Below are 27,932 nucleotides of genomic sequence, written 5' to 3'. Positions count from 1 at the left end.
TTCATGCAGATAATTTAAAATGGTCAGGTTTCAACTGATGGAATGTTCCAAAGAGAAATTACAATGTATACATTGTACTGAATGGATTTGCAAAGAGACAAAAACTCTTAATTACTTTTGATAAATGTCTTATTCATAATTTAAAGAAGTATATAAATATAAAAACCACAAAGAACATTCCTTCTGTGGTATTCACAGTCCATGCACACGCACATGAATCACTGTGACTTTTGTTTTCAGCATCTCTAGTCCAAGTTCATGACAATAACGTGGAATATTCTACAAATGCACCTGTCATAGACAACATTCAATAGGAGTCTTGCTTCTTCTCAGCATCTTGCTCTGGTGACAACCAATCACCTTGCATACGGATGGACTTGGGCAGCAGCCTTGATATTTGTCTTGATGGCACTGGGTGCTTTGTTCATTGAACCCACTGTAAAGCAAAAAAAAAAAAGTATGATGTTAAAAATAGAAGGAAGTTTTCTCAAAGCCTCGCAATGAAATTTATACCATGCAAAAACAGTTGGTTGACTAATATTCCTTTCCATTTAACTTGCATGCTCAAACATTTATCTGAAATTATTATAAAAGAAGAAATTTCATAATAATAATGTTGAGAATAATAAGCATTCTTAAAAAAATATATTTAAAAAATACGAGGTGCATTCAAGTTCTAAGGTCTCCTATTTTGTCTTCATTACTAGAAGCAGTTATAAACGTGAGAGTTGTTTGAGAAGAAGCATCCATTCTTCAAGGTTGATGAGGCCAGATGACAGCAGGAAACGGCCCATAGGAAGCTAGTGGCGCTATCTAACGACGGACATGTTTTTGATACTGGAAATGACATCACTTGAATCGAAAGAACAGCATGTTATTATCAATTTTGTTTACCATCGATATTCATCTTAAATTGACTGAGACATGCTGTGGTGGTGTCATGGAAGTGAGCAATGTGCATTCGTGGGTCTGATAGTTCAAGGAATGTCGAACGTCGTATGAAAAACCAAAGGCCCACGAACCAGACGCCAGTTACTCCATTGCTGAGAAAAGGGATGTTTTGGGACAGCGAAGGCATTATACTCACTCAATGCTATCCTAAGGGTACCACAATGATGTGTACAACCTATGGAACTGATTTGAGGACAGAGTTGCTTCCAGCATTGCGAAAGAACCGGCCGGAAATGGCTGAAGCTGTCTTCTTTCATCAGGACAACACACCTCCTCACTGGGTGGCCATTCTTCAGCCGCTCTTCATGGAAAGCAAATTTGAAGTAAATCACATGCTCCATCCATACTCCCCTGACCTTGCACCTAGTGATTTTTGGCTTTTCCCAACGTTGGGGCCGCACATTTTCCTCTCGTGCTGCTATTGCATCAGCAATTTTCCAGTGGGGCAAGCAGACCCCTAAAGAAGTGTTCGCGGCAGTCATGCAATCATGGCGTCGACGTTGCGAAAAGTGTGTACGTCTAGAGGGAGACTATGTTGAGAAGTGAATGAAGTTTCATCTCTGTTGTGTAAGTTGTTTATGAAAGAAAACATAGGAGACCTTGAACTTGAATGCACCTCGTACTAAACTTCTTGTACTTACGACTAGTGATTATGTACTATTTCCAAACAACGTTTCAGGAATCAACTGTTCCCTTCATCAGGTTTTATCTCAACTAGCGAGATCGCTTCATAGCCACGTCATAGCCGGATCCGGATCCTTCTCGGGCGAAAGTGAATTAGCGTGCGTCTTTTAACTTTTCAAGTCGAAATGTTCTTTTAAGATTGACTTTTTAACTTGTATGGTTTTATGATAGGATGGTAGTGAGGGAAGTTTTAACAGGATTGGCAAGTTTTTAGAATTCCTTTTCTACCATAGTTATTCCTATATCCTTTTTCCTTGATTTGGATTCAATTTGACATGGCTATGAAGTGATCTCGCTAGTCAAGTTAGAACCTGATGAAGGGAACAGTTGATTCCTGAAACGTTGTTTGGAAATGATACATATTCACTAATCATAAATACAATAAGTTTAGTATTTTTTAAATATTTTTTAAGAATGTAATTGTGAGTAATTCGCACACCCACAAGATATGAGTTAATAATGTTGAATTGCACTGAATTAATCTGGATCACTAAATGCTGCTTGTAACAAATATGCATTGTTCATTTCCATTTTTCATCCTGGATATGCCAATTAGTCAAGCCAAGCTAACTTCAGGTGCATGATTCATCTTTATGGCAGTGACCTGCTGTTGTTGCATTTACCTACGAAGAAACTTGCAGTCAAACAGCTGATTACATCTACTGTTGCCTTAGGCAACGAGCGGCAACCACAGAATCCCTTGCCCCTGAAACGGCCAGCAGGGAAACAGGATTTTGTCAAAATAACCGTTCTGCACTGTGAATAGGGTGTTTGCATGGCCTGTGTATAATCTACTTTCATTGCCCTCCACGTAATAGTAAAAAAAATGGATTTGACTTTGGCTACACACATCCTAATATTACACTGTGGATGAAAAAAATCACAAACTTATCAATGTATAATTTCAACAAACTTAACAGCATTATGTGACAATAGCATTAACTTAAAATACTCTTTTTGTAACTTTCTGATCTTAACAACTGTTAAGATATGTTTACACAATAATAATACACAAAACTAGGATGGGAACAAAAATCACTGAAAGTTTGTCAACCTGTATCTGATTATTTAGGTCTGAAATACGTTCACTATGGATTCATGAAAATACAGCAATTATTACATAAAAATCATCATTAAAGATGAATTCACACGGATGCATACATGTGCACAGAATGTTCAATGGAGTATAAGTAGTTACAATAGTGTTCGTTATTAGCTGAAGAAACAGTGTGTGCCAACATTTTGTGGTCTCTTAAAACATCCTAAAAATTGTGTTTCATAACGAGACGAAATTAAAATAAGACCCTGAATTGAATGAAAATTGTGGATGCATCGTCACATATGGCCATTTTGCAAAATGTAGGATGACAAATCCTCTCGTCTAAAACTCTTACCTTAAAGTTAAAAGAAACTCAAAAGTGCAAGGTTGTAAAGTGACTTGCACAGGTCATACACAACACATTAAAAAGGAAAGCAGACACTAAAAACTTCCTTAGCAATGTAAGGTGCCAGCTCTACTCAAAAAGCTAAAAACTTTTCTTAAAACACTGTTACCACCTTCCAATATGGTAGGGATGTGACGAATCTGAAAAATTACCGATACCGATAATTTTTGGAACCGATACCAATGACGATATTTATTTTCAGCATGACAAAAATAAATTTGCTACGTGCATTTCTATTGCATATCATATGTACAGGCAATTCGATTTAGCTTGAGCTCTGACCTTCAGCTGTGCAGAAGCCTGCCGCCAGCTTGACGATGCGAGAGTTCCACTGAGAGCAGAGTTGCTAACCACCTTAACAATTACCTACATCGATAATATGACTTTAGAGCTTATTGCTAGGGGTGTTCGGTACTTGCATTTAGTTTCTTTTTTTTAAAATAACAGTTTGAGAAGGTGATAATTCAAGGAAAAGAATGACAGAGGATTCTTCTTGTCAGTGAAACCCCCATTGATTAAGACCCCTCGGCGAAAGAGGCATTCTCCCTTCCCCCTCTTGCTCTCCAAGCAGGGAGGGGGGGCAGATCCTGTTATCACTAGTGATAACCTGTTGACTTGTGTTGAAGGGTGTTTTTATTCAACGGAAGCTGGGGTGAAAACTGGAAAAAATATTGGAGAATGCAAAGTGATTCACAGTCAGAGTAGAGATAATTATTTAACGTACATCAGTTTATGAAGAAAGAAGCTGACAGTGCTTTTGCATTCAATGTTATGCAAGTGCAAAAGCATTCTACTGACGTGTCATTAAGTACTTCGAAATGCATCTAATACGAAAATGATCGCAACAAAGTAACTGGGAAGAGACTAGTAATGACTAGCAAACCACGCAGAAGAAAGAAATTTAAAGTGATGTGGACGAATTTGACAAGTTTGTTATTCGTAGAACAATTGACGAATTTCATGATCATCATGAAGGACAGAGTCCTACTTTAGATTCGTAAATATTTTTTTCTTATTTTTTTTTATGAGACAACAGCATATAGCCTTTGCAGTTTCATGTCTAGTAGAATTGTAACTTCCGCGAATTGCAACACTGCTCCCATGAGTCATGTGACATCTTCTGCAAATGACAAACCTTTCCTGCTTTGCGCATGCCAGAGCTCAGGCTAAACCGAATGCGCTGTATATACATATATATTCTCAAGAGATGCAAATGTACATTTGCATCTACAAAAAGTGGTTATGTGAACCTTTAAGAAGAACATAGATTCTCAAGATATTTAACATTAGTACACAAGCAGTTCTTTGAAATGCAAAATGAATTCCTGTTCTTAATGTTGTAAATTTAATGGTGGCATATTCAACTTCAGAAACACGGGGTTTTGAAGCACTTCTGGAAGTAACCTACTTCCTCTCTTATCGCAAATCTGTCCAGCAACACTGAATACTGATGCAGCAGGTATGCTCAAGTATTTTCTTACCACTTGCTTCAGGTTTGGATACTCACTTTTGAATTTCCAATACAACAGCGGATCCTGGTCACGTGGAATAGTTGGTTCAGCAATGTATTGTTTTATTTCTGATTTTGAGGTAGGTTGATCCTCTGAATAAGAGTTTGCAATCATTTATTACAAACACTCTACAATGATGAAGAATCATAACCTAATTTTCAATAAATCTTACAAATCTAAAATATAAAACTTATATTAGACGGTAAAACACTAGTATCATCTGTACCAGTTTAAATATCAGATTTTTGCTGATGCCGATACGTCAATTTCTGCCGATTTTCATACATCTGTAATCGGCTTCGGCACATCCCTACAATATGGATAATGATATGATAAACAGTTGGAAAGATTAAAAGTTTTCTGAGGAAAGTAATATTGGCACATCTGAAAATAATATTATATTACATACATGACACTAGCCCTTGCAGCAAATGGTCATGGGTGAGACTGTTGTGTCAAATTCAAAGTGAAATGTTCATGGGTGAGACTGCTGTGTCAAATTCAAAGTGAAATGGTCATGGGTGAGACTGTAGTGTCAAATTCAAAGTGAAATGTTCATGGGTGAGACTGTTGTGTCAAATTCAAAGTGAAATGTTCATGGGTGAGACTGTTGTGTCAAATTCAAAGTGAAATGGTCATGGGTGAGACTGTTGTGTCAAATTCAAAGTGAAATGTTCATGGGTGAGACTGTTGTGTCAAATTCAAGGTGAAATGGTCATGGGTGAGACTGTTGTGTCAAATTCAAAGTGAAATGGTCATGGGTGAGATTGTTGTGTCAAATTCAAAGTGAAATGGTCATGGGTGAGACTGTTGTGTCAAATTCAAAGTGAAATGTTCATGGGTGAGATTGTTGTGTCAAATTCAAAGTGAAATGTTCATGGGTGAGACTGTTGTGTCAAATTCAAAGTGAAATGTTCATGGGTGAGATTGTTGTGTCAAATTCAAAGTGAAATGTTCATGGGTGAGACTGTTGTGTCAAATTCAAAGTGAAATGGTCATGGGTGAGATTGTTGTGTCAAATTCAAAGTGAAATGGTCATGGGTGAGACTGTTGTGTCAAATTCAAAGTGAAATGGTCATGGGTGAGATTGTTGTATCAAATTCAAAGTGAAATGGTCATGGGTGAGACTGTTGTGTCAAATTCAAAGTGAAATGGTCATGGGTGAGACTGTTGTGTCAAATTCAAAGTGAAATGGTCATGGGTGAGATTGTTGTGTCAAATTCAAAGTGAAATGGTCATGGGTGAGACTGTTGTGTCAAATTCAAAGTGAAATGGTCATGGGTGAGACTGTTGTGTCAAATTCAAAGTGAAATGTTCGTGGGTGAGACTGTTGTGTCAAATTCAAAGTGAAATGGTCATGGGTGAGACTGTTGTGTCAAATTCAAAGTGAAATGGTCATGGGTGAGATTGTTGTGTCAAATTCAAAGTGAAATGGTCATGGGTGAGACTGTTGTGTCAAATTCAAAGTGAAATGGTCATGGGTGAGATTGTTGTGTCAAATTCAAAGTGAAATGGTCATGGGTGAGACTGTTGTGTCAAATTCAAAGTGAAATGTTCGTGGGTGAGACTGTTGTGTCAAATTCAAAGTGAAATGGTCATGGGTGAGACTGTTGTGTCAAATTCAAAGTGAAGGTAAAAGTACCTCTTCTTGATTGATTGATTGAATTGGTGTTTTAAGTCCACTTTATGCACAGGAAGGCTAATGGGTACTGGACCTACAGTTTAAAGTGGGATCCGAACCACTATGTGCCTCTATGGGGTGGTATCGAACCCAGGACTCCTTCATTAAAAGGCAACGACACAACCATTGTGGCATCGGGGAGGTCCTGTACCTCTTCTTGATGGAAGGGATGGTATGAGGAATGCCATGCACCGATGGTGGGCTTGATAACACGAAGCTTGTTCCCTGTTACCTCGTATGGTAAAAAGAAGAAATGTCTCAACTATGCCTGAAGCAGCAACCATGAAGCTGCAGAACTTGGTTGCAAAGTTAAAATAATGAAATATGGGTACCTGTTTGACAATTACCTCTAATACCCACCAATGTAAGAGAAATAACTTGATAATTGCAATTCAACTTATTCTACGCTTCAAGAAGATGTGCAAGTGAACATATCAAGAACTGCAAGCCTTTTTTTTTCAGAAGACTGAAATACTTACTTTGCTGTGCTTGCTGTTGATTGCCTGCCATCTGGTTTGGTGGTGGGCCTGGCCTTCCTGGCACCATTTTCAGTCCCTTCCCCATTCCAATGGCTGCCACCAGCATTGAGGTGTCCGATACGGAGGACGTCTGCGCTGCTCCCGTTCTTCCACTTGCATCACTCTCCCACTCCTCTCTTGCTCTGCCGACAATGTCCATCACATGGGTCACTACCTTATTCATCGCATTCACCTGTTTCTGTTGACATTAAGAATGCACATTGAAACGTTAGCAACAGCATTAAAAATTACATGTAATAAATGCATTGATTAATAATCAAAATGATTTGATTTGATTTGATTTTAAAATTTTGGGTGCATCAGCACTTAGGCTATTTTGCACCCGTCACATTATACGGGGTCCAGCCCCTTATCTTAACAAAGAACAACTGAAACGTTGCATAAGTAAAATCTTAAAAGCTTAAAATGTTCTGACTTTCGTTAAAAGCTGAGGCTGTAAAGGGGCACTCAGCACACACAAGGACAAAAAACAGGACAACACACATAAAATTATACTGGCCAGAGTGCCAGTCGCCAGAGCCTCGTTCGTCTGCAAAACGCAGTCCAGGGTGTACTAACGTGGAAGTGAGGTTGACAGTTGGGTTTACTACGTGGAAAATCACCCCTTACACCCCAATAATCAAAATGCATCACAAAAATAATGTACAGGGTGTGGTATCATTCATAGCATAATTTAAAGTTGCAATTATATGACGAAAAAAGTATTTTTATTGAATGACATGAGTGCCTAATTGCACACAAAGGAATGCCATTTACCAGTTAATGTTTGAATACGACCCCTGGTAAATTTTTACCGTAGCACACCACACATTCTTCCAAGTGGCATTGAACACTATCATTACTCATTCTAACATGTTAGTTGGGATACTTATAATGACATCTCTCAGGTGATTCTTCAGTTCTAAGATTGTGGCAGGATGTGTTTGGAATACTTCTTACTTAAGAAAACAGCACAAGAAGTCTGAATAGTACAGATCCCTGAACTGAGCTAGCCATGGAATGTCATCATATCGACATTGTTGCCAGCTTCATTGTCATTTCCTACTCAAAATATGCTATGAACACTGTCGCACCCTGTACATAAAGGTAAAAGGTAAAGTCCTCCCCCATACATATAGCACCATGCCATGGAGACACATTCTCGATCTCAGCCACTTTGGAGGTGATGTGATCAGCACCACACTCCAGCTGCCTTCCCCCCACACAGAGTTACCCCAAGGTACCCATCGATTTGAGGCTGGGTAAGCCCTAGAACCACTTTACGTGGGGACAAGGCGAGAAAAATCTGACCTCAGAATCGAACCCAGGTCTCTCGCATGGCAGTCAGTCAGATGCCTTACCGACTACACCACCGTGGCTCTACACTGTACATATAAAACTACAAACGAATGTTTGTGGAAAGCAGCATGTTTTCCCAAAGCTTTACATGAAATGTGTTAAATGCTTGAACAACTATTAACTCGAAACGGTATGAAAAGAAGCAATTCCTTTCTTTTCTTTTGGACTCTGTCAAGATTCAGCCCACATCATGTCATAATTTTTGCATCTTTTAAATAAAAACATAACCTTCCAGGCATGCATTATAGTGCATATAAATTACTATTTTGATGTTGAGATTCTAATTTACATAATTTGCCTAAAGTGCCTGTTATTTTTCAATTCCTGCTTTCTTTTGCTACTTGGCTCTCTCAAGAGTGAATTGAAAGTAATCAACAGGGAATGGGTTTACATGTGCTAAAAGTGTTAGATATGCAAATATATATTTAGTTGTATTTTAATCAAACTATGGAATTAGCAATGGACTTTTAATTGTGAAAAATGGCAATTTTTCATTAAGCAAGCAGCTCACCTAGTTAAATAAAGTGCAGTGGGCTCACATGAAATTAATTGTAATGCAAAATTCAAATACAAAATATGCTTTATTTTGTTACCAAAACAATGGATTGTCAAACTTTTGTTGAAATGCTGAAACATGAATCTCTTTCTGTTGTCCATAAACATAGATTTATATTGACTGAAACTGTGTACAACATAGCATGATCAGGGTTGCTAAGATTTTTTGATTATGAAATTCCCTTACATTTTCAGGTTTTCCAGTCCAAAAATGACATTTTTCCAGACATTTTTATCATCAGGATTTTTGCTTTTGAACCTCATGTTTTTCAACTTTTTTTTTTTTAAGCAAATTTCATTCTACACACTCAAGAACACGTGAAAATTCGAAGAGTAAAATGTAAAATTACAATCGGCACCAAATGTATTGGGTGCTAGAAATCACATGCATCTAGCCTTCAGCTAAGGTAACAGAGGTACATTATTTCACCATTAACAGATGTGCACAATATAAAAACAACAGGAAAAGTTCATAAACTACACACAATTTTTCATTCTCTAGCAGATTTATAGTGTCGTACAAAATGCTGCTTTTTTGCTTACATTATTTATAAGTACACAACATCTGGAGAAATTTTTGTTGCATATAGGAATTCTATAGAAAATGCCAACAAGACTAAGATCTATAAAATAATAGATGATAACCTCATCTTCACCAAACTTTCCAATAATTATGATCATATTGTCAATGTACTTTATTTATCAATCAGATATCTGGACTATAAGTTTTAATTTGATATTCTTTCTAATATCTAGTATTCGAAGGAATCATAATTTTGCACAAGACTGAGAATCATAAGAACGAAAGAAACAAGTTTCTAAACTGAATCTTTTTTCGAAGTGGAAGTGAACTGCTTGTTCATTTTGCAACTTTTTATCTTGCAGACTCCAAAATGCACGTAAATTCCAGACGATCTGTAAAATTCCCTGACGTTTCCCTGACAAACCAAATTCCGACATTTCCCTGTTTTCCAGATGGGTAGCAACCCTGATGAAGTAATGGGAGTATATTTAAAATATGCAATGCCTTTTGGAGTTAAGTTCAAGTTTATATTCACATTTGAATCACCACACAAAACTACATGAAGCTTCTAAATCTCTTCATACCCAGGATTCTTGGAAAATAGACTCCACCTTTATTTTAACCACAATTGCAACTTGCCGTTCACAATAATTCAAGTCTTATTTACAATTTCAAAACTTCCAGAAAGAGAGTCGTGAATATTTTTGACTGCTTTAGCAATCCATGGAAAAGATATGTTGAATGTAGATTAAGTCATTCCTCAAATTTGTATTACTGACAACCATTTTTGCAGATTCAATTGAGGATGCATGCTTAGAATCTAGAACAGTGTATATTTTCAGCATAATACTCGTTCATATTCACCTACATACTCCATCTAGTTAGTAGTGCCGTAAGTGGCTATGGAATTTCAGGATACATTATTTTAAAAGAGGAGTAGCGCTTTGGTGTTTAACCTCTTCCCTGCGGGAAGTACAACCAAACAAAAATCATCTATATACGGATGCAACTGCAAATTCGTGTCATCGTAAATAATGCAAAAACTAACTATAAAAAGATTGGCTGCAAAATGAAGCTACAATCTATATATAGACTCTGCCCCAAATAAACATTTCATATTATGTAAGGTCAAAGGTAAGGTTTACCCTGCATGCAGCACCATATCTTGAAGACACATTTAGGGGATGTGGGGGTACATATTCTCGATCTCAGCCATTTTGGAGGTGATGTGATCAACACCATGCTCCAGCCACCTTTACCCTCCAGGGTTGCCCCCAAGTACACATTGATTTGAGGCTGGGTGAGCCCTAGGGCAGAGACTAGGCCAGTAAAATTCCGACCTCAGAACACCCACCCCACGAATCGTACTTGGGTCTCCCGCATGGCAGTCAGACACCCTACGAGCTAGTTCTAACCGGCTCTAATTCCATATTGCAAAAAAAAAATATTTTTCAGGAACCGACATGATTGCCAATAGCCCACATAGACTAATAATAGCACGAAGAAGTGGTGTCTATAAAAATGACTTGCTGCAATACAAGAACCGTTAATTTTGAGATAATACAAGGTAACACTGATTTTAACATCATATGAAGATATGTATTTACTAGGGATGGGACAGATTAATTGAAGGGCTTGGGAGTAAAAAAAAATAGTTTTTACGTCTATGTAAAAAACTGGTTTTCTACATGCCGTATATTACTAGTAAATTACTTGCCAACTCTGGTTATCACTCATGCTCATCTTTACGTTTAGCCAAAAGTGGCAGGAAAGCTAAGTAACATAAACCAAATCAATCATGTTCATCATCATCATATTTATAATTAGCCGAAATAAGACGAAAATGATACAAAAATAAGAAAAGTTGAAGAGAATAAAAAAAAATATGAAGTTGATAAGTGTGCACGGACTAAAGCCCCTATCACACGGAACTGGATTTCTATTTGGAATGCTCTAGTTGACGCAGGACTGGCTACCCATTTGCTAGTTTTCGCCTCACACGGTACTTGTTATACCGTACTTGTCGATAGTCTTTCGTTTCCATAATGGCGGCCGCGCGAGATGTAAACGTATCACTTCACACTTTTAAAATACGATAACTATCCAACCGAGAGGAATATCGCATCGCATTAAATGGTTTTAGGTAGAGAAGAATGGCGCTGATAAAATACGTACTTTACAACGTTTACTATACACGTATGGATGAATATTTTAGTTTTCAATTGTAAACTTGCCTTTCGTGTTGTATGCACTCGGAAGCCACAGACAAAAAAAGGCTACTTTACAAACTCACAGATTATCTTCACATAGCCAAACTTTGCTCTGATTGGCTGTTCCACAGAATCTAGTAGAAGAAAGTTAGTAGCAATTAGAACATGTCCTATTCCTCAAAACCAGTCAAGCAGTCAGCCAGGCGGCCATGATTACTACCCAGAAAGTTAGTTCATCGCCAACTAACTAGATATCCAGTTCCGTGTGATAGGGGCTTTATTGGAAGTGTTTCTTTTAAGCACCTACAAATCCATATTCCAGACATTACATTCACCCAGCTTACAGTGATGAAAATTCATAGTTTTAACATCAAATCAGGTTACCTGCATATTATCCTGACTTATGTTGGCTGCTTTCTGCTCCAGCTGCAACATCTTATGCTCGGCTTCAGGGTCGGGCTTTGTTCGGAGATAGTCAGGAACCAGATCATGGGCAAAGGTATTCACCCTATTCTCGGTCATCCGAACAAGCTCTTCATCCCTGTCAGGACTCAGGTGTAGTGGAAGGACCACCAAGTTCCTCAGGATGGGTGTTTTCTCATTACGCAGGACTTTAGACAATGCGCACAGCTACAAGAAAACAAATAAACAAGTCAATAAATCTAACAATATTGGTGAATATCAAAGAAAAGTTAATGATGCATACTTACATAAAGCAAGACAAATACTTGATTCAACACAAAATGTGTTTCAGTGTCTCTCAACAATTTCTATCATTCAGAAAAAGTCCAACACAGGGTCTGAAGAAGCAAAGGGAACAGTAGACAACATTGAATTCTTTCTAAGAAATTACTTTCCTTATTTCTGACTCATATTATACACATGCATTTCATAATGCCATTAGGTATAATTCATCCAACTATTGGCTAGAACTTCATTCCCCCTATATATCAAGCATTTTACATGAATCTTTCTCAAAATTTTTAATACAGGGCATACACAATGCCTGAAGAATGGTGTGGTTTCAAAAGTTAATAATAAAAAAATATTGCTCACCTTACACGGACACAATATACAACACCAGCGGCGGAAACTGTCCAATTTCCTTATGCATTAATTACAATCCTTCAATGTGTGCACCCTGGATCACACAACACACATCCACATGGTAATCAAACTCATCCCTGACTCAGTGTAGCATGCTCCCTGTAATAGCTTGCAATGCATGCATTATCCGATCACAAAGTTTATGGACGAATGTGGGCATTGGTAGTACATAAACAATGTCTTTAAAAAAAAAAAAAATCGCATGGTGTAAGATCCAGCAAATGGGGTTGCCAAGGGAGAAGGTTTTTTCCCTGTGTATGTGTTTACTCAGTTCCCCAGATATGGACATTGGGTCTGTTCACTTTACCATTGTGGCTTTGGGCCTCCCTGATGGCACAGTGGTGTCGTCGTCACCTTGTAATTAAGGGTTCGATACCTGGTAGAGGCACATACTGGTTTGGATCCCACTTTAAACTGTAGGTTTAGTCCCGATTAGCCTTAATGTGCATAAAGTGGACATAACACACCAAATCAATCAAACCACTGTGGCTTCAAGGGAGAACGTCAGTCTCTCTACGAAACCATCTTTTTCAATTTTCAACTGCATCTCCTTTGAAAAGTCATGCCTTTACACTTTGTGTTTTGGTGTAAGGGCTGGCTCAACACTGTAATCACAGATCTGGACACTTTAAAACGTAACAGATGGCCCCATGTCCGGCCCTGGAGTAAGCATAAGAAGCATGGTAGCTCATGAGAAACTTGGACAGTTACAGCCACTGACAGTACATGTTGTGCATATGTAAGGTGTGAAATATTTTTTTCATTAACTTTTGAAACCACGCCATTCTTTTGTGTGTACCCTGTATAATGGAAAGACAATCTGTAAAGATTTATTCAACAGTTAGCCATTTCAGCATGCAGAGCGTATATACATGTTCTCAGTGCTTTAGTGCTAGTGAAAATATGGTCCTGTTTTTATGTCGTTCATTGTTGTTGTGCTGCAAACATATGAAGATTCTAGTTCATAATTTGCCAACTTGATGGCAGCACAAGTGCCATTTCTTTGTTCTTTCTCTGCTTGTCCATGTGGCATGTGTGCTGGCACAATGGCTGACAGAGTTGCTCCAGGTTGCCTCTGTGCATATGCACCAAAAGGAAACTTCCCATTTAGCTGTATTTTAAAATTAAACCAGAATCTGTATCTGTTGACTGAAAAATTTTTGGACCTAAAATTTTCAAATTAAATTTACATCAAAATTTCCTGCAAGTTGGAAAATAACTGAAATCAGCCAGATTCCGAAAGCTGCTAATACGGCAGAATGTAATTTCAGGCCAATTGCAAAGATATCGGCTCCTGCAAAACTTCTAGAGAAAATAATATACAAACATATATATGTATTCTCATGTTAGACCTAACCTCTCCACTCAGCAGCATGGATTTGTACGAATGTGCTCAACTGTCACCAACCTTGTTGAACTAACAGATTATATTGCATCTAGTAGATAATAAAAAACAAAGTTCACATTCTATATACCGACTTTCCGAAGGGCTCTGATATGGTTCACACCTTAATGCTGAAACTAACCAATAAGCCTTTCACCTCCACTTATATGACTACTCACTTCGTACCTACACAATTGCCGACAATATGTCATGTAACAAGGCCACAGATCTTCTTATTACACAGCTAGCTCTGGGGTCCAACAAAGATCGAACCTTGGCCCCTTATTATATTAAATTGTCATTCAATGTGCTCACAAACTCAGAAAAACTTATATTTGCTGACAATGTAAAAATATTTAAAAAAAATCATAAACAACGATAACTGTAACCAATTTGCAAGAACAACTTAATTGGTGCAAAAATAATAAAGGTAGTCTTAATATTAATAAATGTAAAGTAGTGTCATTAACACGTAACAGGTGTCCAATATAATACTCATGTAACATCTCTGGTGTGGAAATTCTAAGAGCAAATACCATTACCGATCTTGGAGTCACTTTTCACCATTCATTAAGCTTTCAATCTTATATTGCGCGCATCCTCAGCGAAGCCTATAGAAATTTAGGATTCATAATGAGAATGGGCAAACAACTCAGAAGGAGGAAAATTTTCTTGTTGCGTTTGTTAGATCGAAACTTGAATATGCTTCGGTTGTTTGGAAGGCAAATAGTTGTTTGGATCCTACTTTAAACTGTAGACCCAGTCCCAATTAGCTTTACTGTGCATAAAGTAGACTTAAAACACCAACTCAATCAATTGAGCAAATGTGTGAAGATCAGTCAAATGGCTACAACATGAAGTTAAGAAAGAAAGAAAGATAAGACTGGTCAGCAGCCAACACCTGCTTTATTAAATACCAGAAAGATGGATAGAAAATCAGGAAAGGGAAAGAAAAGGAAATGGGTAAAATGTTGTGAGCCAGAAAAAGGAGAAGAATTCGAGATCAAGCTCACATTATGGTTCCTGACAAAGAACTGGAAGGTAAAAATGACTTTATTTCAAAAATCAAACCATCTTAAACAAATCAATGTATAAAAAAAAGAGAAAAATATATATACAGGATGAGGCAAAAGTCTGGCACTACCCTTTCAATTTGAAAACGGCTTGATGGAGGACGACAAAACTCAGGATATGGGTAATGGGAAGGAAACACACCAGATCGAGCTAGTATACGTCATGGTGGCCATCTTGGAATTACCTCCAGATTTTCAAATAGTAAGGGGGTCAAGTGACACATCATTTAATATGTGTGTTTTCTCAAAAATAAGAACATGCAGTAATATTTTCCCTAACTTTATTTGGTGAGGATATTTTCACAGTTGAAGTTCACATTTGACGCAATGTAGTGGGTTGTTGTTTATTTATTCCAGGAGATGTAGCATGGCTAAAACCCTCCAAGAACAGATTGAAAGTGTTGTGTTAAGTTGAGAGTGTAGTGCCAGGGTCGTAGCAGAGGATTTCATCCGTGACCAAGAGCTCGAAACACAGTACCCAACGTTTGGCAACAGTGTCAGAAGTCAGTCAGAGATCCTTTCTCCGGGTGTTGCATACGAACAAGTGGCACCCCTACAAAATTTAAATGCAGCAGTTCTTAACTGAGGATGACCCAGACAGGCAGGTAGTGTGTGCATACCGGGCTTTGGCTCAGTGCAATGAGGATCCCATGTTCCCGTATTCTTTGTGAACGGTGAGGTAAATAAACAGGATCATCATTATTGGTCAGATACCAACCTATTGTGGACAGATCCCTATGGTGTCGTGTGGCATATGGAACACCCGAATTGTGGGACCTGTCTTCATCCATGGAAACTTGAATGGGGACATTCAAGGAAGAGGTGTTCCCTTCACCCGGAAGGCGAATTTCCAGCTTATTTCCAACAGGACGGTGCACTTCCACACTACGTGATATGTGTCAGATAGTGGTTGGATGAACAGTTTCCCGGTCACTGGATTGGTCGGAGGACCAAACGAGTGGCCACCCTGTTCTCCAGACCTTTGGGGCCATCTTAAAGCCATGGTTTATCAACATAAAATCAATGATCTTTGACATCTCCAGCAACGGATCCAGCAAGTGTGTGTCTCTGTGGACCCTGCAGTGTCATTGCGTGTCCACAAGGACTGGAGGAAACACTTTGCATTTTGTGTGGCACAGAATGGGCAACACATAGAGCACTTCTTGTAGGATGCAAAATGTGAACTTCAACTCTAAAAATATCCTCACCAAATAAAGTTATGGGAAAAATAACTACATATTCTTATATCTGAGAAAATGCACATGTTAAATGATGTGTCACTTGACCCCCTTCCCATTTGAAAATCTGGAGGCAACTCCAAGATAGCCGCCATGATGCATACTAGCCCCATCTGGTGTGCCCCCTTCCCCATTTCCTGGGTTTCATCATCTTCCTTCAACCCATTTTCAAATTACCGTATTTACTCATGTATAATGTGCTTTTTCCCCAAATTTTTGCCCCCAAAAAGTGTGGTGCGCATTATGCAGGGATTTTTTTTTAATGTTTACGGAACCCATCATGTTATATATCATTGTAAAGCTTGAATTCCGCAGTTTCTGAATACGGTAACATTATTCCATTCAAGATGGCGACACTTATTTGCGATGCGGTTGAAATAAACTCATTACAAAATGAAGGAAGGTTCTGATTTTTATGGTACTTTGTATTAAATAAAGATAAGGGAAAAGAATATAATTAACATGCATTACTGGCCAAATAATATGACATATATGGAGTGCATAAATGCCTTAATGGAAGAAACCTTGTGCTGCTAAGTGCTAGTTTGAGGGTCCTGAATGTGTCTCCTATAAATGTGTCGTTAGTCATACAAAAAGTATATACTTTGAAGTTTTAAAGAGGAACTGAGCAAAACCACTTATAAAAGTTTAAAGGCCATGTGTCACAATTTTTCACTTTCTAATGTAATGTTCTCCTCTTGGTTCACATAGCAACAGGTGACTCATTGAATAGGAATGATGTCATTCACTGTTTATCGGCATAGCAACAGCTTTACAACCTACAACTAAGAAAGCCATTTCTTGAAACTGGATTGTACTGTGCATTATATACGAGATATAATTGTTTGTCACTTCTCCCTATCCAGGCACATAGTGGTTCGGATCCCACGTTAAACTATAGGTACAGTCCCGATTAGCCTTACTGTGCATAACGTGAAATTAAAACACCAAATCAATTTTCCCTATCAAAAACCAGGGTGCACATTATACACGCACGTGAATTATACACGTGTAAATAAGTTTAAAGGGTGGTGCCTGACTTTTGCCTCACCCAGTACATTAAACCTGGACATACAAGAAACACTGATCTACAGCCAGATAAAGTCTTCAGATAATTTTTAAAATTCTAGGAAAACAACTGCAAACAATACTCGGAAAGGAGATAGGAAGTACTGCAGGCTGTACCACTACTCAAAAATAATATGCAAAACTACATACTGTGGCAAGTACAACAAAATTATTTCCAGTTAACATCAAACCAAAATTTGTCCAACATGCACCTGAACGTAAAACTAATCTCTTCTTCATTCTTTTATATTCATTTATGTAACAACTTTTATATAATAATTATCATTGTCATTAATAAATATTAGTTAATTAATATGTTTTACATCAATAAATTATGAATAAACATACAAAAATATAAAATTTTAGTAAATTCTTTGCTTAAAAACATTAATAATAGAGGACGAGTCAGTTTTGCTCATGGTTAGTAACCACTATAGGTAAAATAAGGTTAGTGTTCTGGGCTAAGAGTCCCATGAAATGCTCACCTGTCCTGATATAAGTGCGAAGTTATCTAAAAATGTCGGCCAGTTCAATGTATCATATTCACGTTCTAATTTGAGCAACATTCCAGCTATAGAACTCTTGAGATCATTGACTTTTTGAATGAGAACTTCCAAAGCTGAGTCCAGTTGCTTCTCTTCCCTCTGCATCTTGATATCTGAAACAACAACAACAATTAGCAAGTACATGGAGGATGTCCCTTAAAGGTTCTACATGTTACAGAGTTATACCAATTAGAAAGAAAGTCTAAAGGATTGAATATATTATATGTAGCCAAAAGTCACCAGACACTCATTGCTGTTGGTTCCGAATGCACCATGGTCATGTTTACTGTTATTACGTTTAACCTTTGTGGTAGGCTCGCCACTATACTGATCGCAGGCCCAACTGGCAGCTGACATACTTTTTGCTACATAGCTCCATCTGTCCACCAATCATCTTGGGGGGGGGGGGGGGTTGCCTCAATGAGTGTCAACAACCTCAGTTACAAAGTAAGAGCTGTAGGGGTAACATCACTTTCCTGTTACCACCTTGCCAAGCGTACATCTGCTTTTGTCAGTTGTTCTTATTGGCTTGTTTGTACAGTGTTTTGTGAACTAATTTTCAGTGAACTATTGTGCAACTTTTATCCAGTAACTGTGCTGATCAACTCTCTCTCTCTCTCTCTCCCGTTGTACAGTACGTTTGGCAACATTCTGTGTATCCGACGCTCATTTGTTTTGTCCCATCAGGAACTTTCAGTGCCTTGTCTCTCGAAAATGACCAATGACAGTCGAAGAGAATTTAACTGATCGCTGATTCGTTGTTTCCCAGTCTCCGAGTTGAAGGTCAACCTCTGGCATCACACAGCCTCAGTCTTCGAACTCCATCTTGGCCTCCGGCCTCACAGGGGCTTAGACTCCAAGCTCAAGGTCAGCCTCCGGCCTTACATGGCCTCAGCCTCCAAGCTCGAGGTCGGCCTCACATGGCCCCAGCCTCCAAACTCCATTTTTTGTCTCCGGCCTCACAGGGCCTTCTGAACTCCAACTTGGCTTCAGCCTCGCTAGGCTTCTGGAGGCCGAGGCTGGGCCTCATGAGGTCCGGCTTCCGGAGTTTGGACATCTTTGGCTCCGAACTTCATAATAATTCCAGATCCAATCCATTGGAAGTGAGATCGGATTCTGCTATCGTGTATGGAAAGCTGTTTATTTGATATGCTTGCGAGGCCCAGCCTCCATCCTCACATGGCCTCCGCTGCCGAACTCCATTTCGGCCTCCGTCCTCGCAATAGTCCTGGAGACCGAGGCTGAGGCCTGGCCTCCGGAGGCTGGACATCTCTGTTCCCAGCTGCCAGTTTGAATTGTGAGCAGTATAAGTCCTGGTAAACTAATGGCGGAATGTTTCCATTCTTCTTGTAACATGGTGAACAGATGATGTGTGTTTGTTGGTCGAATGGGTCTGGCATGCAACTGATGCTCCATCCTAAAGATGTTCTATTGGGCTTAAGTGGGGCTTTGGGCAGTTAAAACACTCAACCTGATTTTCTTCAAACCACGATGCAATTGACTTTGCTGGGTGGGCAGGAGCATTATCATGTTGATACCGAAAATTTCCAATTCCAAACTGTTGCCACAGTGTGGGAAGCATGATATTGTCTAAAATGTATTGGTACACATCAGAGGTCATCGGCCCATCGATGAAAACTAACGACCCAAGTCCAAAACAGGAAAAAACAGCATTACTCCGCCACTGTCAAATTTCATCGTCAAGACAATACACTCTGGCAAATATCAGTTGTCAAGCATCAACCATCTGACATGCCAGATCATGTACCATGACCTATTAAATGTTTAAAAATGGCTTATAGAATGACCTTAATTTTCTTTAAAATGACCTAAAAATTATTTTCACTCTTAAAATTAAATCTTGAATATTTCATAAATTACACAAGGGTAATATTGAAAAAAATTGAAAACCCATTGCTTGAGATTTTAAATTACCGAAGCAAAGGAAAAAAGCAATTAATTGCTAATGTGGCTTTCTTTATTTTTACTTTCACAATACAACATACTTCACAGTTCACCAGTCTCGATCAGTTAGTGTCTTGGGCTACCGATGCAATGTTTGGATTCAATGCTTCCATGACATTTCCACTTGACAATGACATCACTAACAGTGAATGTCTGAATTTATGGGTCCTAGCAATCATTCCCCATTCTTCGAAACCACACAACTTTCTCCATTTACTCATTGTAATAGCAAAGGATTCTAGAGTATTCTAATGTTATGTGACTAATGTTATATAAGTGAAGGCACAAGTGCATCAACAGATCTGTTGATGTCATAGTGGGCAATTTCACTTGGAGCACAGGGGTGTCTGGTGTCTATTGGCTATACTGTGTGTGTATTACAATTATACACAGTGTGCCTACTTAGTATTTAGACTGGGAACATTGTAACAAGATAAATGCTACGATGTGGTATTTGGTACATGTATTACATAGTGTCACATGTAGTGAAATTGGTGTCTGATTTGGTGCAATATTGAGTGAGTTACAGCTTTTAAACTAGTGTAGTGTTTTGTACCCTCATCATGCATTTGAAAACAGAACAAAGAGTGGCAATTAAATTTTGTGTAAAACTCAGTAAAATCTCTTCAGAAACCATTGAAATGCTAAAAACTGCTTCCAATATTTTCATTTGACATTGTTGATTTCATGATGGTCAGGTGGATGATCCCAGGGAGGGTTGCCCCTCGACTCCGTGGTCATCTAACCCACCCTCAATTTCGCAAGGTTTTTTTTATTATAATGAAGATTATGTGTTGCTAAGTGTGAAGAAAGAAATTTTGGAGCGCGGAAAGTAATTTTTGGAGTTCTACTTGCTACGAAACTTACATTTTTTAAATATTTACATTCCTTACCTACGTGACGTTCAAACGATTTTCCAGGGCTTTCATCATGGATTCATGTCTCACGCGCACATCTACACATTCTCTTCTTCTTCTTATGATTGACTTGTGGAATGGGATAATTTGTGATATGTTATTGCGAGACGCGATGAGGAATATCATTCAACATATTGTTGAACGGTATCCTCAGCATGTGTAAATAGTAAATACGTTTTCTTCTGGAACATCGTGCACATTTTTTTTGGCAGGTCGTAAAGGGGAGGGTTGTATTTTCTGAATGACTTGTGGGATGGGATAATTTGCGACTTGTTATATGATGAAACGTACGGGGAGTGTAGTATTCTGTGGAAAAGGACAACAATGACTTTGAACATACGACTTACTCAACTTTAACTTCAATCCGCAAATGCCTGGTCTACGGATAAAGAGGTAAGTTACCTTATGAGTAGAGACCGGATGTTTAGGCACTAAAAACATATAAAATAGGCAGGCAAATCAGCACTTATAATTTTCAAGATAGGCAGTAAAATAGGCATTAAAATACAAATAGGCAATAAAAAAGGCAATGAAATTTAACTCAAAATAATGAAGGTAGACATACAAAAAGAAATACGTGTTTAAAAAATATAGAAACATACCAGTACATTCCTTATAGTTGCTTAAAATAAACCAGGAGCTCATCATTAAAGACAGCAGTCCAATATTGTACTTAATAAATCACTGCAAACAGGAGTCACATCAGCCCAAAATTTTCCATTGTACACACAATAGTCTGACAAAAGAAATTGTTGGCTACTTCCAACCAGTATGCAAATTATTTAAATATACACTTTATCACTGCACACAGGGTTATTTCAGTTAAAAAATGTACACTATATATTCCACACAGCAGTTCGAACTAAGAAACTGTTTAAATGCAATTCAAGTTTGTACTGTACGGTTTGGCAGTCTCTGAATAAGAAGCATTAATTGCGGTTGCACATCACAGCAAGGTAATTCTTCAGGTGATCAACCGACAAGTTATGTCTGCGATCGGACAACGCATTTTTTAGAATTAAAAAAGATCTTTCAACCTCCACAGATGTTACCGAAGCATACTTAAAGCACGCGAGAACATGTGGATCTATCTAACTCAGTTTGTATATTTTCATCTTTCAGAACTTGTTGAATTTCCCTTAATTAGTCCAAGTCCTTATTAGCTGCAATAACTCGCTGACATTTCTCACGAACAGCCTGACCTTTAGCACCTGGTACAGCACAAATTTGGTCAACTGCCGAATGAAAATGGTCCATAGAATTTATCAGTGTTTCACTTCTCTCTTCCAGTAATGTTATTGTGTCTGGCAAATTTCAATAATGGGTGGTGATGAATCCTAAGTCGTTTCGCACAACAGAATTGTTCAAAAGACGCTGTGTTACGCGAATTGATGTTGCATCATCTTCAGATAGGGAATTAATTATTTCAGCCACCTTCCGATAGTTGGTCGCGTAATTTACTGCAGCAGATATCCAAGTACCTCATCTAGTTAGTATTGGCTGTGGAGGCAAAGCAAGTTCAGGGCTGTTTCTTTAAACAAAAGAACCCAGGATGGTGCTTTGAGGAATATTTTCTTAGCATTGGAAATTAAAAGCGTCAACTTCGGGAAATGAAACATGAATTTCCTCTGCAATTTTCTCCCAATTTTAAAGAAAATGCCTAAAATAGGCAATATCTGGCATCGATGAAATAATATAGGCAATATCGTATGAAATAGGCAAAATAGGCAAAATTAAATTGACTTTAAATTAATCTAATCCCTCCCCCCTGGCCTTCGCAACATTCGTTTTCAACATATCTCTACTTATGAGGTATAATTTTTTGGTACCCTTATAATGTTTCAGTGCAGAAAATAGTGTTGGGCAGGTTGGTCCGGGCAGTTACTAACATGCCTTCCTAAGGAACTCTATAGAGACAGGCAGGTAGCCGGAGCGGAGGTGTGGCCACGATAGGGGTTGCAGGCGGTAGGTTAATTACCCCAGGGGCAGAGCCCAGAATCGGCGGGAAATTTTGACAGCAATTTTCATGACATTTGTTGGGGTACAGTACTGAAAAACCAACTTTTACATACATCGATCAGTACGGGTGCTACGTAACTAACATGGCCACAAGTAGACTTCCACCTCGCAACTTCAAACGGCTATATCTCAACTATGAACGGCTGTACAGTACTAAATGCTTCTTTCTGCGCTCCACAATTTCTTTCTTCACACTTAGCAACACATAATCATCATAAAAAAAAAACCTTGCAAAATCGAGGGTGGGTTAGATGACAACGGACCCTGTCCCTCCAGCATTCAAACTGGCGGTAATGTTGAAAAAGTTAGACAAAAACTGAACAAAAACCGGCATAGTCACTGAGGTTGATTGCTGAATGCAGCTGGAGACCAGAGCTGATTGAATCCGGTGCTTGGTTCCTACAGCACGTCAATGCGCCAAGCCACAAGGCAATTATTGTCCGACAATTTTTGGCACGGAAACAAGTGATTGTGTAAAACAAACTGCCTTATTCACCAGACCTGGCACTGGCTGACTATACATTTTATTCCCCAAATTGAAATCCCACCTGAAGGGACAACGTTTTGACACCATTTTGGAAATTGAAAAAGCTGTGACGAGGCACCTAAACACAATCCCAAAAGAAGATATCCGCAGGAGCATCCAGCAATTGTACAGGCATGTCACTAAGTGTATGGACTTTGAAGGGATGTACATCGAAGACTAACCAAGCCTTATGGCAAGTCTCACATATTTACACTTTTCATTAAGCCAGACACACAGTGTATATGTACAGTACACACACACACAACACAAATCGGTTCCTTGCACAGAAGAATGAGCAATTGTTATGAAAATGTGTATACACCAGGGCATGAAATTTCAAGTTTGAAGTCAGTCGCCGGACTCAAGTCTTTGGTCGCCACTATTTTATATTGATAAATAATACAAATATGAGCAATTATTAAAAATAACATGCCTTAGGAAATAATGTTTGTGTAGCGCTGTCGTTCTACACTGAAGTACCACTTATCAATCGCAGCTGCTGGGTCAAACACTGACAGGGGGGGGGGGGGTCCATTTACGGAAACTGGGAGCAAATCATCCAGTGTCTCAGTCATCAGAGAGTTCCTGTAAGTAGTCTTGAGTCTGTTGTGACACCTGAAACCTCTCTCACATGAAGCTGTGCTCACTCGTAGAACAGCAGAAAATGTCAAAATCTGGAACAATTTGGGAATCTTGCTGAACACTCCTCACTGTGAATCTTCTCCAGTGTCTGATTCAAAGTCAGAGAAGAAAACAAAAGTTTGTATTCTGTCCACTCTGCTAACAGAACATCCATTTTCTCATTATAGAGGTTCGGGTTCAAGTACATGTAGAGCTTCTTTATTTCTTCTATCCCAAACTGAAGAATATTTTCTTTGGGAGGCCAACCCAAGGTGTCGAAAACATGCAGAGATGCAATCACATCTGTTGATATAGATAGCAATCTTTCTATGATGTACACCTTCACATTGTTAATTAAGTTTCCTCTAACAGTCTGAAACTCTTGCTCTCCATTTTGAATGTTTGTGAGCTGCACATCCCTGATCTTCCCTGAAATGGATACATGGTCCAAGAAATCTTGTTCGCTTGGTCCAACATTAGATTCCAGGTCAGCCAAAACTGAAATACAGTGTTCAATTCTTATTTTCACAGATGAAATCAAAAGATTCTTATTTTGTAGTGCCAAGCTTAAAGGGTTCAATTTCCTGTAAAAATCCAAAAGGAAGTACAGAAGCTTAACAAATTTAAATTGCTTCAAACTTTTCAGCAAACCCTTAGCTTTAGCGCCATCATTGTCTTTTCTATGGAGCACCTGTTCAAGATTGGTCACAACAGCTTTCCATAATTTCAAGAGATCTCTTACAGCACTTTCTTTATTGGCTAACCACCTAATAGTGTGGATACCACTCAGTTTTAGAATTTCTTCTCCTATAACTTCTGCCGTTTCTCTCAAGAGGTGAAGTCTTTAGCAGAGCCATGATAAAACTGAAAAATATTCCTAATCACGGAATCAATTGCTCTACGATATTTAACTCCAATACAGCTAACTGCAAACGATGTGCAAGGCAGTGAATAGTTATCATTTTATTACAAATAGCTTTCATTTGCACAGCCAATCCTGATTTGTGACTGACCATATTTGCTGCACCATCAGTACCCAAGCCAACAATGTAATACTTGTTTCTGTATTTATTTGAACCTATTGTCTTATCAAAGTAATCACTTATGGCTGTGAAGTAACCAGCAGAAATAGAGTTTGTGAGCTCTATTACTCCTAAAAGGTCCTCTTTGATGTGACCATAATTTGCATACACGTATCGAACATACGTACACATTTGCATGCTCGACTGATGATCTATCTGTGGATTCATTCATCAGAAGGCTGATGTATGTACTTTTCTTTATTTTCTCCACTAGATCTAACTTCAAAGTTTCAGCTATGAAATGAATAAATTCTCCTCATTGCTTTTCATTGCCATACTTAGGTAGAACACTCACACTTAATTTTCCTGCCAAACACAGCAGATCTACAAAGTCTTTAAATGGCTTCTCATGTTTAGCTACATAGTATGCTACATTAAATAAATTTGTAAGATGGGGTCGGCGTTGAGTGAACACGGGGTTTTCAATCGGCTCGCTTTCCAAAACCATGTACGAACGTTGGATTGAGATGTTCGGGCATGTTTGACACACATTTGAAACAACAAAATTTTAGTCGCCAGCCCCAAACTTTTGGCGACCTGGCGACCGGAAATTTCGTGCCCTGGCATACACATCTTTTTTACAACATTTGTATCATGTAACAAATAATGTATGTTTGTACATACCTGTATTGGGGTGCGATTACTGACATTTGGTGAGAGTAGCAGACTCAGCTATTTTCACCAGTTTATTTCTTTTATCAAGTACTTATGCTATTGTATTTCATACATTGTCAGTGTTTTGTAGCTAAGTTAAATCACTCACACAAACCATAAAACATAACATGAAAAAATTGAAAAGTGTTATTATTATTATCATTGATATAGAATGCAGTTTACACAACTACCTCACTTACACGCCATGGATATTTCTTTTTAGTTTGTTTTGTAGATGCATGGAACCTAAGAAGCAGCACAAAAAGAAAGAAATATCTTACAAGTGAATATGTATGTTTTGTAAATGAAAACAACATACAGTGATGAATAATGATACTAAAAAAAGTACAAAATGCTAGGTTCACCACCTGGTGCAAGTAATCACTCTGAATTGTATTTTATATGTTAACTCAATACATTTCAGTGTACCATTATTGGAGTAAAATGCATGATGCTATTTATGTCATAAATTGTTAATTGATTGTGTTGTAATTTTTACTAGCACTTCAATTAATGAATTCTTATCCCTAATTCCGGTAAAATTTTTGTATCTGCAAAACGTATTTCTTCAATTTTACAGGAGAAAGTACTTACCTAACTGACTTTCCGTAAACTTTTGAAATGTTGTGGAAGTGTTTTTTCCCATCGCTTAATTTATTTCGCCGGTAAATCATGTATTTTTGAAGATTAATGTCTCTCCAATGCATGAAAGCTGTTGCCTCTATCTCCTTCTACTACGTGAACCAAATCTTGCATGCCTTTGATGATGTAACCCCCGGTCAGTGTTTCCAACCACGTAGTTTTTTTTTGCAAGAACATGACAATTTTAACTATGTTTGCCTAACCTAACCGAACCTTGCTGTGCATGGTTCGTGGGGCTATCCGTGCATGGTTTGTAGGGTTTTCGAACCCGAAAAAAATACAAAATCAGTAACACAAAAGTAGGTATCTTTCGGTGAAGAAGGTTGGAAACACTGCACACCCAGTGATCATAGACAACGCTATTCAAGATTTGCCCGCCATATTGTGTATGATGCAACCGAAAAACGAACGAACAATAATTACTAGATATGTGGAAAATTGAACTTATTGTCGTGAAAAAAAATGAAATGCCACCTTCAAGAATCCTTAGCAATGCAGAATACGTAAGTACCAATGTGAAAAAGAAGAAAATAAAGGAATTTCAGACGTTTGGCGGATACTGACATTTTAATCTAATCCCATTAGTTGTAATTGCTACCAGTTTCATAGATCGGAGACACATTAAAATTGGATATTTTGTGTTTTGCATGGTTCGTACTTACCAAATGTGTATTGCGGAACATAGTTCAAGGTGCCATTATGCTTTTTACACGAAAACAAACATTTTTCTACTAAAATAACGCATTTTTTAAAGTGCTATGGAACGCATGTAACGGTGCAATATCGCTTACTTTGCGAATGATATCGCTTCTTTTGTTTTCGAATATCAGTGTTTGCAACCTTTTTCACCGAAAAATACCTACTATCGTGTTCGTCACGTGTGCAAATTGTACATTATGCATGGGTAGCTGACGGATAGCCCCATGAACCATTCACGGATAGCCCCAGGAATCATTCCGATAAGGTTAGGTTAGGCAAGCAGTTTTAAAAAAAAGGTGTCGGAAACACTGAAAGGGGGTTACGTCATCCAACGTATAGAGCATCCGGTTCACGTAGGAAAGCAATGGTAATTGTGCGTCGGTGACATATTTCTATTGAAAAATACATGATTTCCAGGTCAAATAGATTCCACGATGAAAGAAAATACCTGGACTAACGTTGGAAACCTTTGAGAAACTCATTTCCGTAAGTAGTTTCTTCTGTAAATATAAAGAAATGTGTCACCGGTGTATGAAACTTTTACCGTTGTTATTAGTTTATGCCTCGAAAAATATCAAGGAGTGAAATCAACAATGTCTTAGTACATTCATTCCACTTAAAATTGTATTACTATCCACCACACATATTCTAAATTGTGTCCAAAGAGAAGTTAGCACAGTTGTGAATAACTCTATGGTTAATATGTGGTTTAATATTTTAAAATACATCAAAATTTCATTAAAAAATAACCTAGCCAACTTCATTTGTTGGTTACTTTTACCCAAGGTTATCTTTTACCTACGTTTGTACGCTCGAGTTTTCTTTCCGCCACAATATGTTTATTTACAATATCTTTGGTCCGAATTACGCATAGGAAATTAGGAATTACGATTTCGACAACAACCAAGGACAACACACTCCCGGTGAAAAATAATATTATTCTTGCTCTCGTTGA

General features: G+C 38.2%; 1 protein-coding gene across 3 annotated transcripts; it reads right to left on the bottom strand.

Moving 5' to 3' along the window:
- Window positions 1-27,932, bottom strand: MED8 (mediator complex subunit 8). Of its 3 annotated transcripts, none has more exons than XM_083142349.1 (5): window positions 27,780-27,932; window positions 17,793-17,965; window positions 11,822-12,067; window positions 6,752-6,989; window positions 1-436 (listed from the first exon to the last, which is right to left on the bottom strand). In XM_083142349.1, the coding sequence occupies exons 2-5, from the start codon at window positions 17,955-17,957 to the stop codon at window positions 357-359; spliced, it is 729 nt and encodes a 242-aa protein (XP_082998475.1). In that variant the 5' UTR covers window positions 17,958-17,965; window positions 27,780-27,932; the 3' UTR covers window positions 1-356. The 3 variants fall into 3 exon arrangements, with proteins under 3 accessions (XP_082998475.1, XP_082998476.1, XP_082998477.1); XM_083142350.1 differs by having other exon boundaries at window positions 27,776-27,931; XM_083142351.1 differs by lacking the exon at window positions 27,780-27,932 and adding an exon at window positions 27,522-27,667.

Source organism: Lepisma saccharinum, chromosome 21, assembly GCF_977018435.1.
Source record: "Lepisma saccharinum chromosome 21, izLepSacc3.1, whole genome shotgun sequence".
NCBI classification, from domain to species: Eukaryota; Metazoa; Arthropoda; class Insecta; order Zygentoma; family Lepismatidae; genus Lepisma; species Lepisma saccharinum.
Note: the sequence above shows the minus strand (reverse complement) of the source record. Positions and strands in the feature narration are given on the sequence as shown.

Excerpts from the sequence above, each read along its gene's own strand:
- MED8 (XM_083142349.1), bottom strand. The coding sequence starts at position 17,957 with ATGCAGAGGGAAGAGAAGCAACTGGACTCAGCTTTGGAAGTTCTCATT. Across the intron at positions 12,068-17,792 it reads TCGCACTTATATCAGGACAG|CTGTGCGCATTGTCTAAAGT; the intron begins GTGAGCATTTCA and ends GTTTTCTTGTAG. Across the intron at positions 6,990-11,821 it reads TAAGTCAGGATAATATGCAG|AAACAGGTGAATGCGATGAA; the intron begins GTAACCTGATTT and ends TAATGTCAACAG.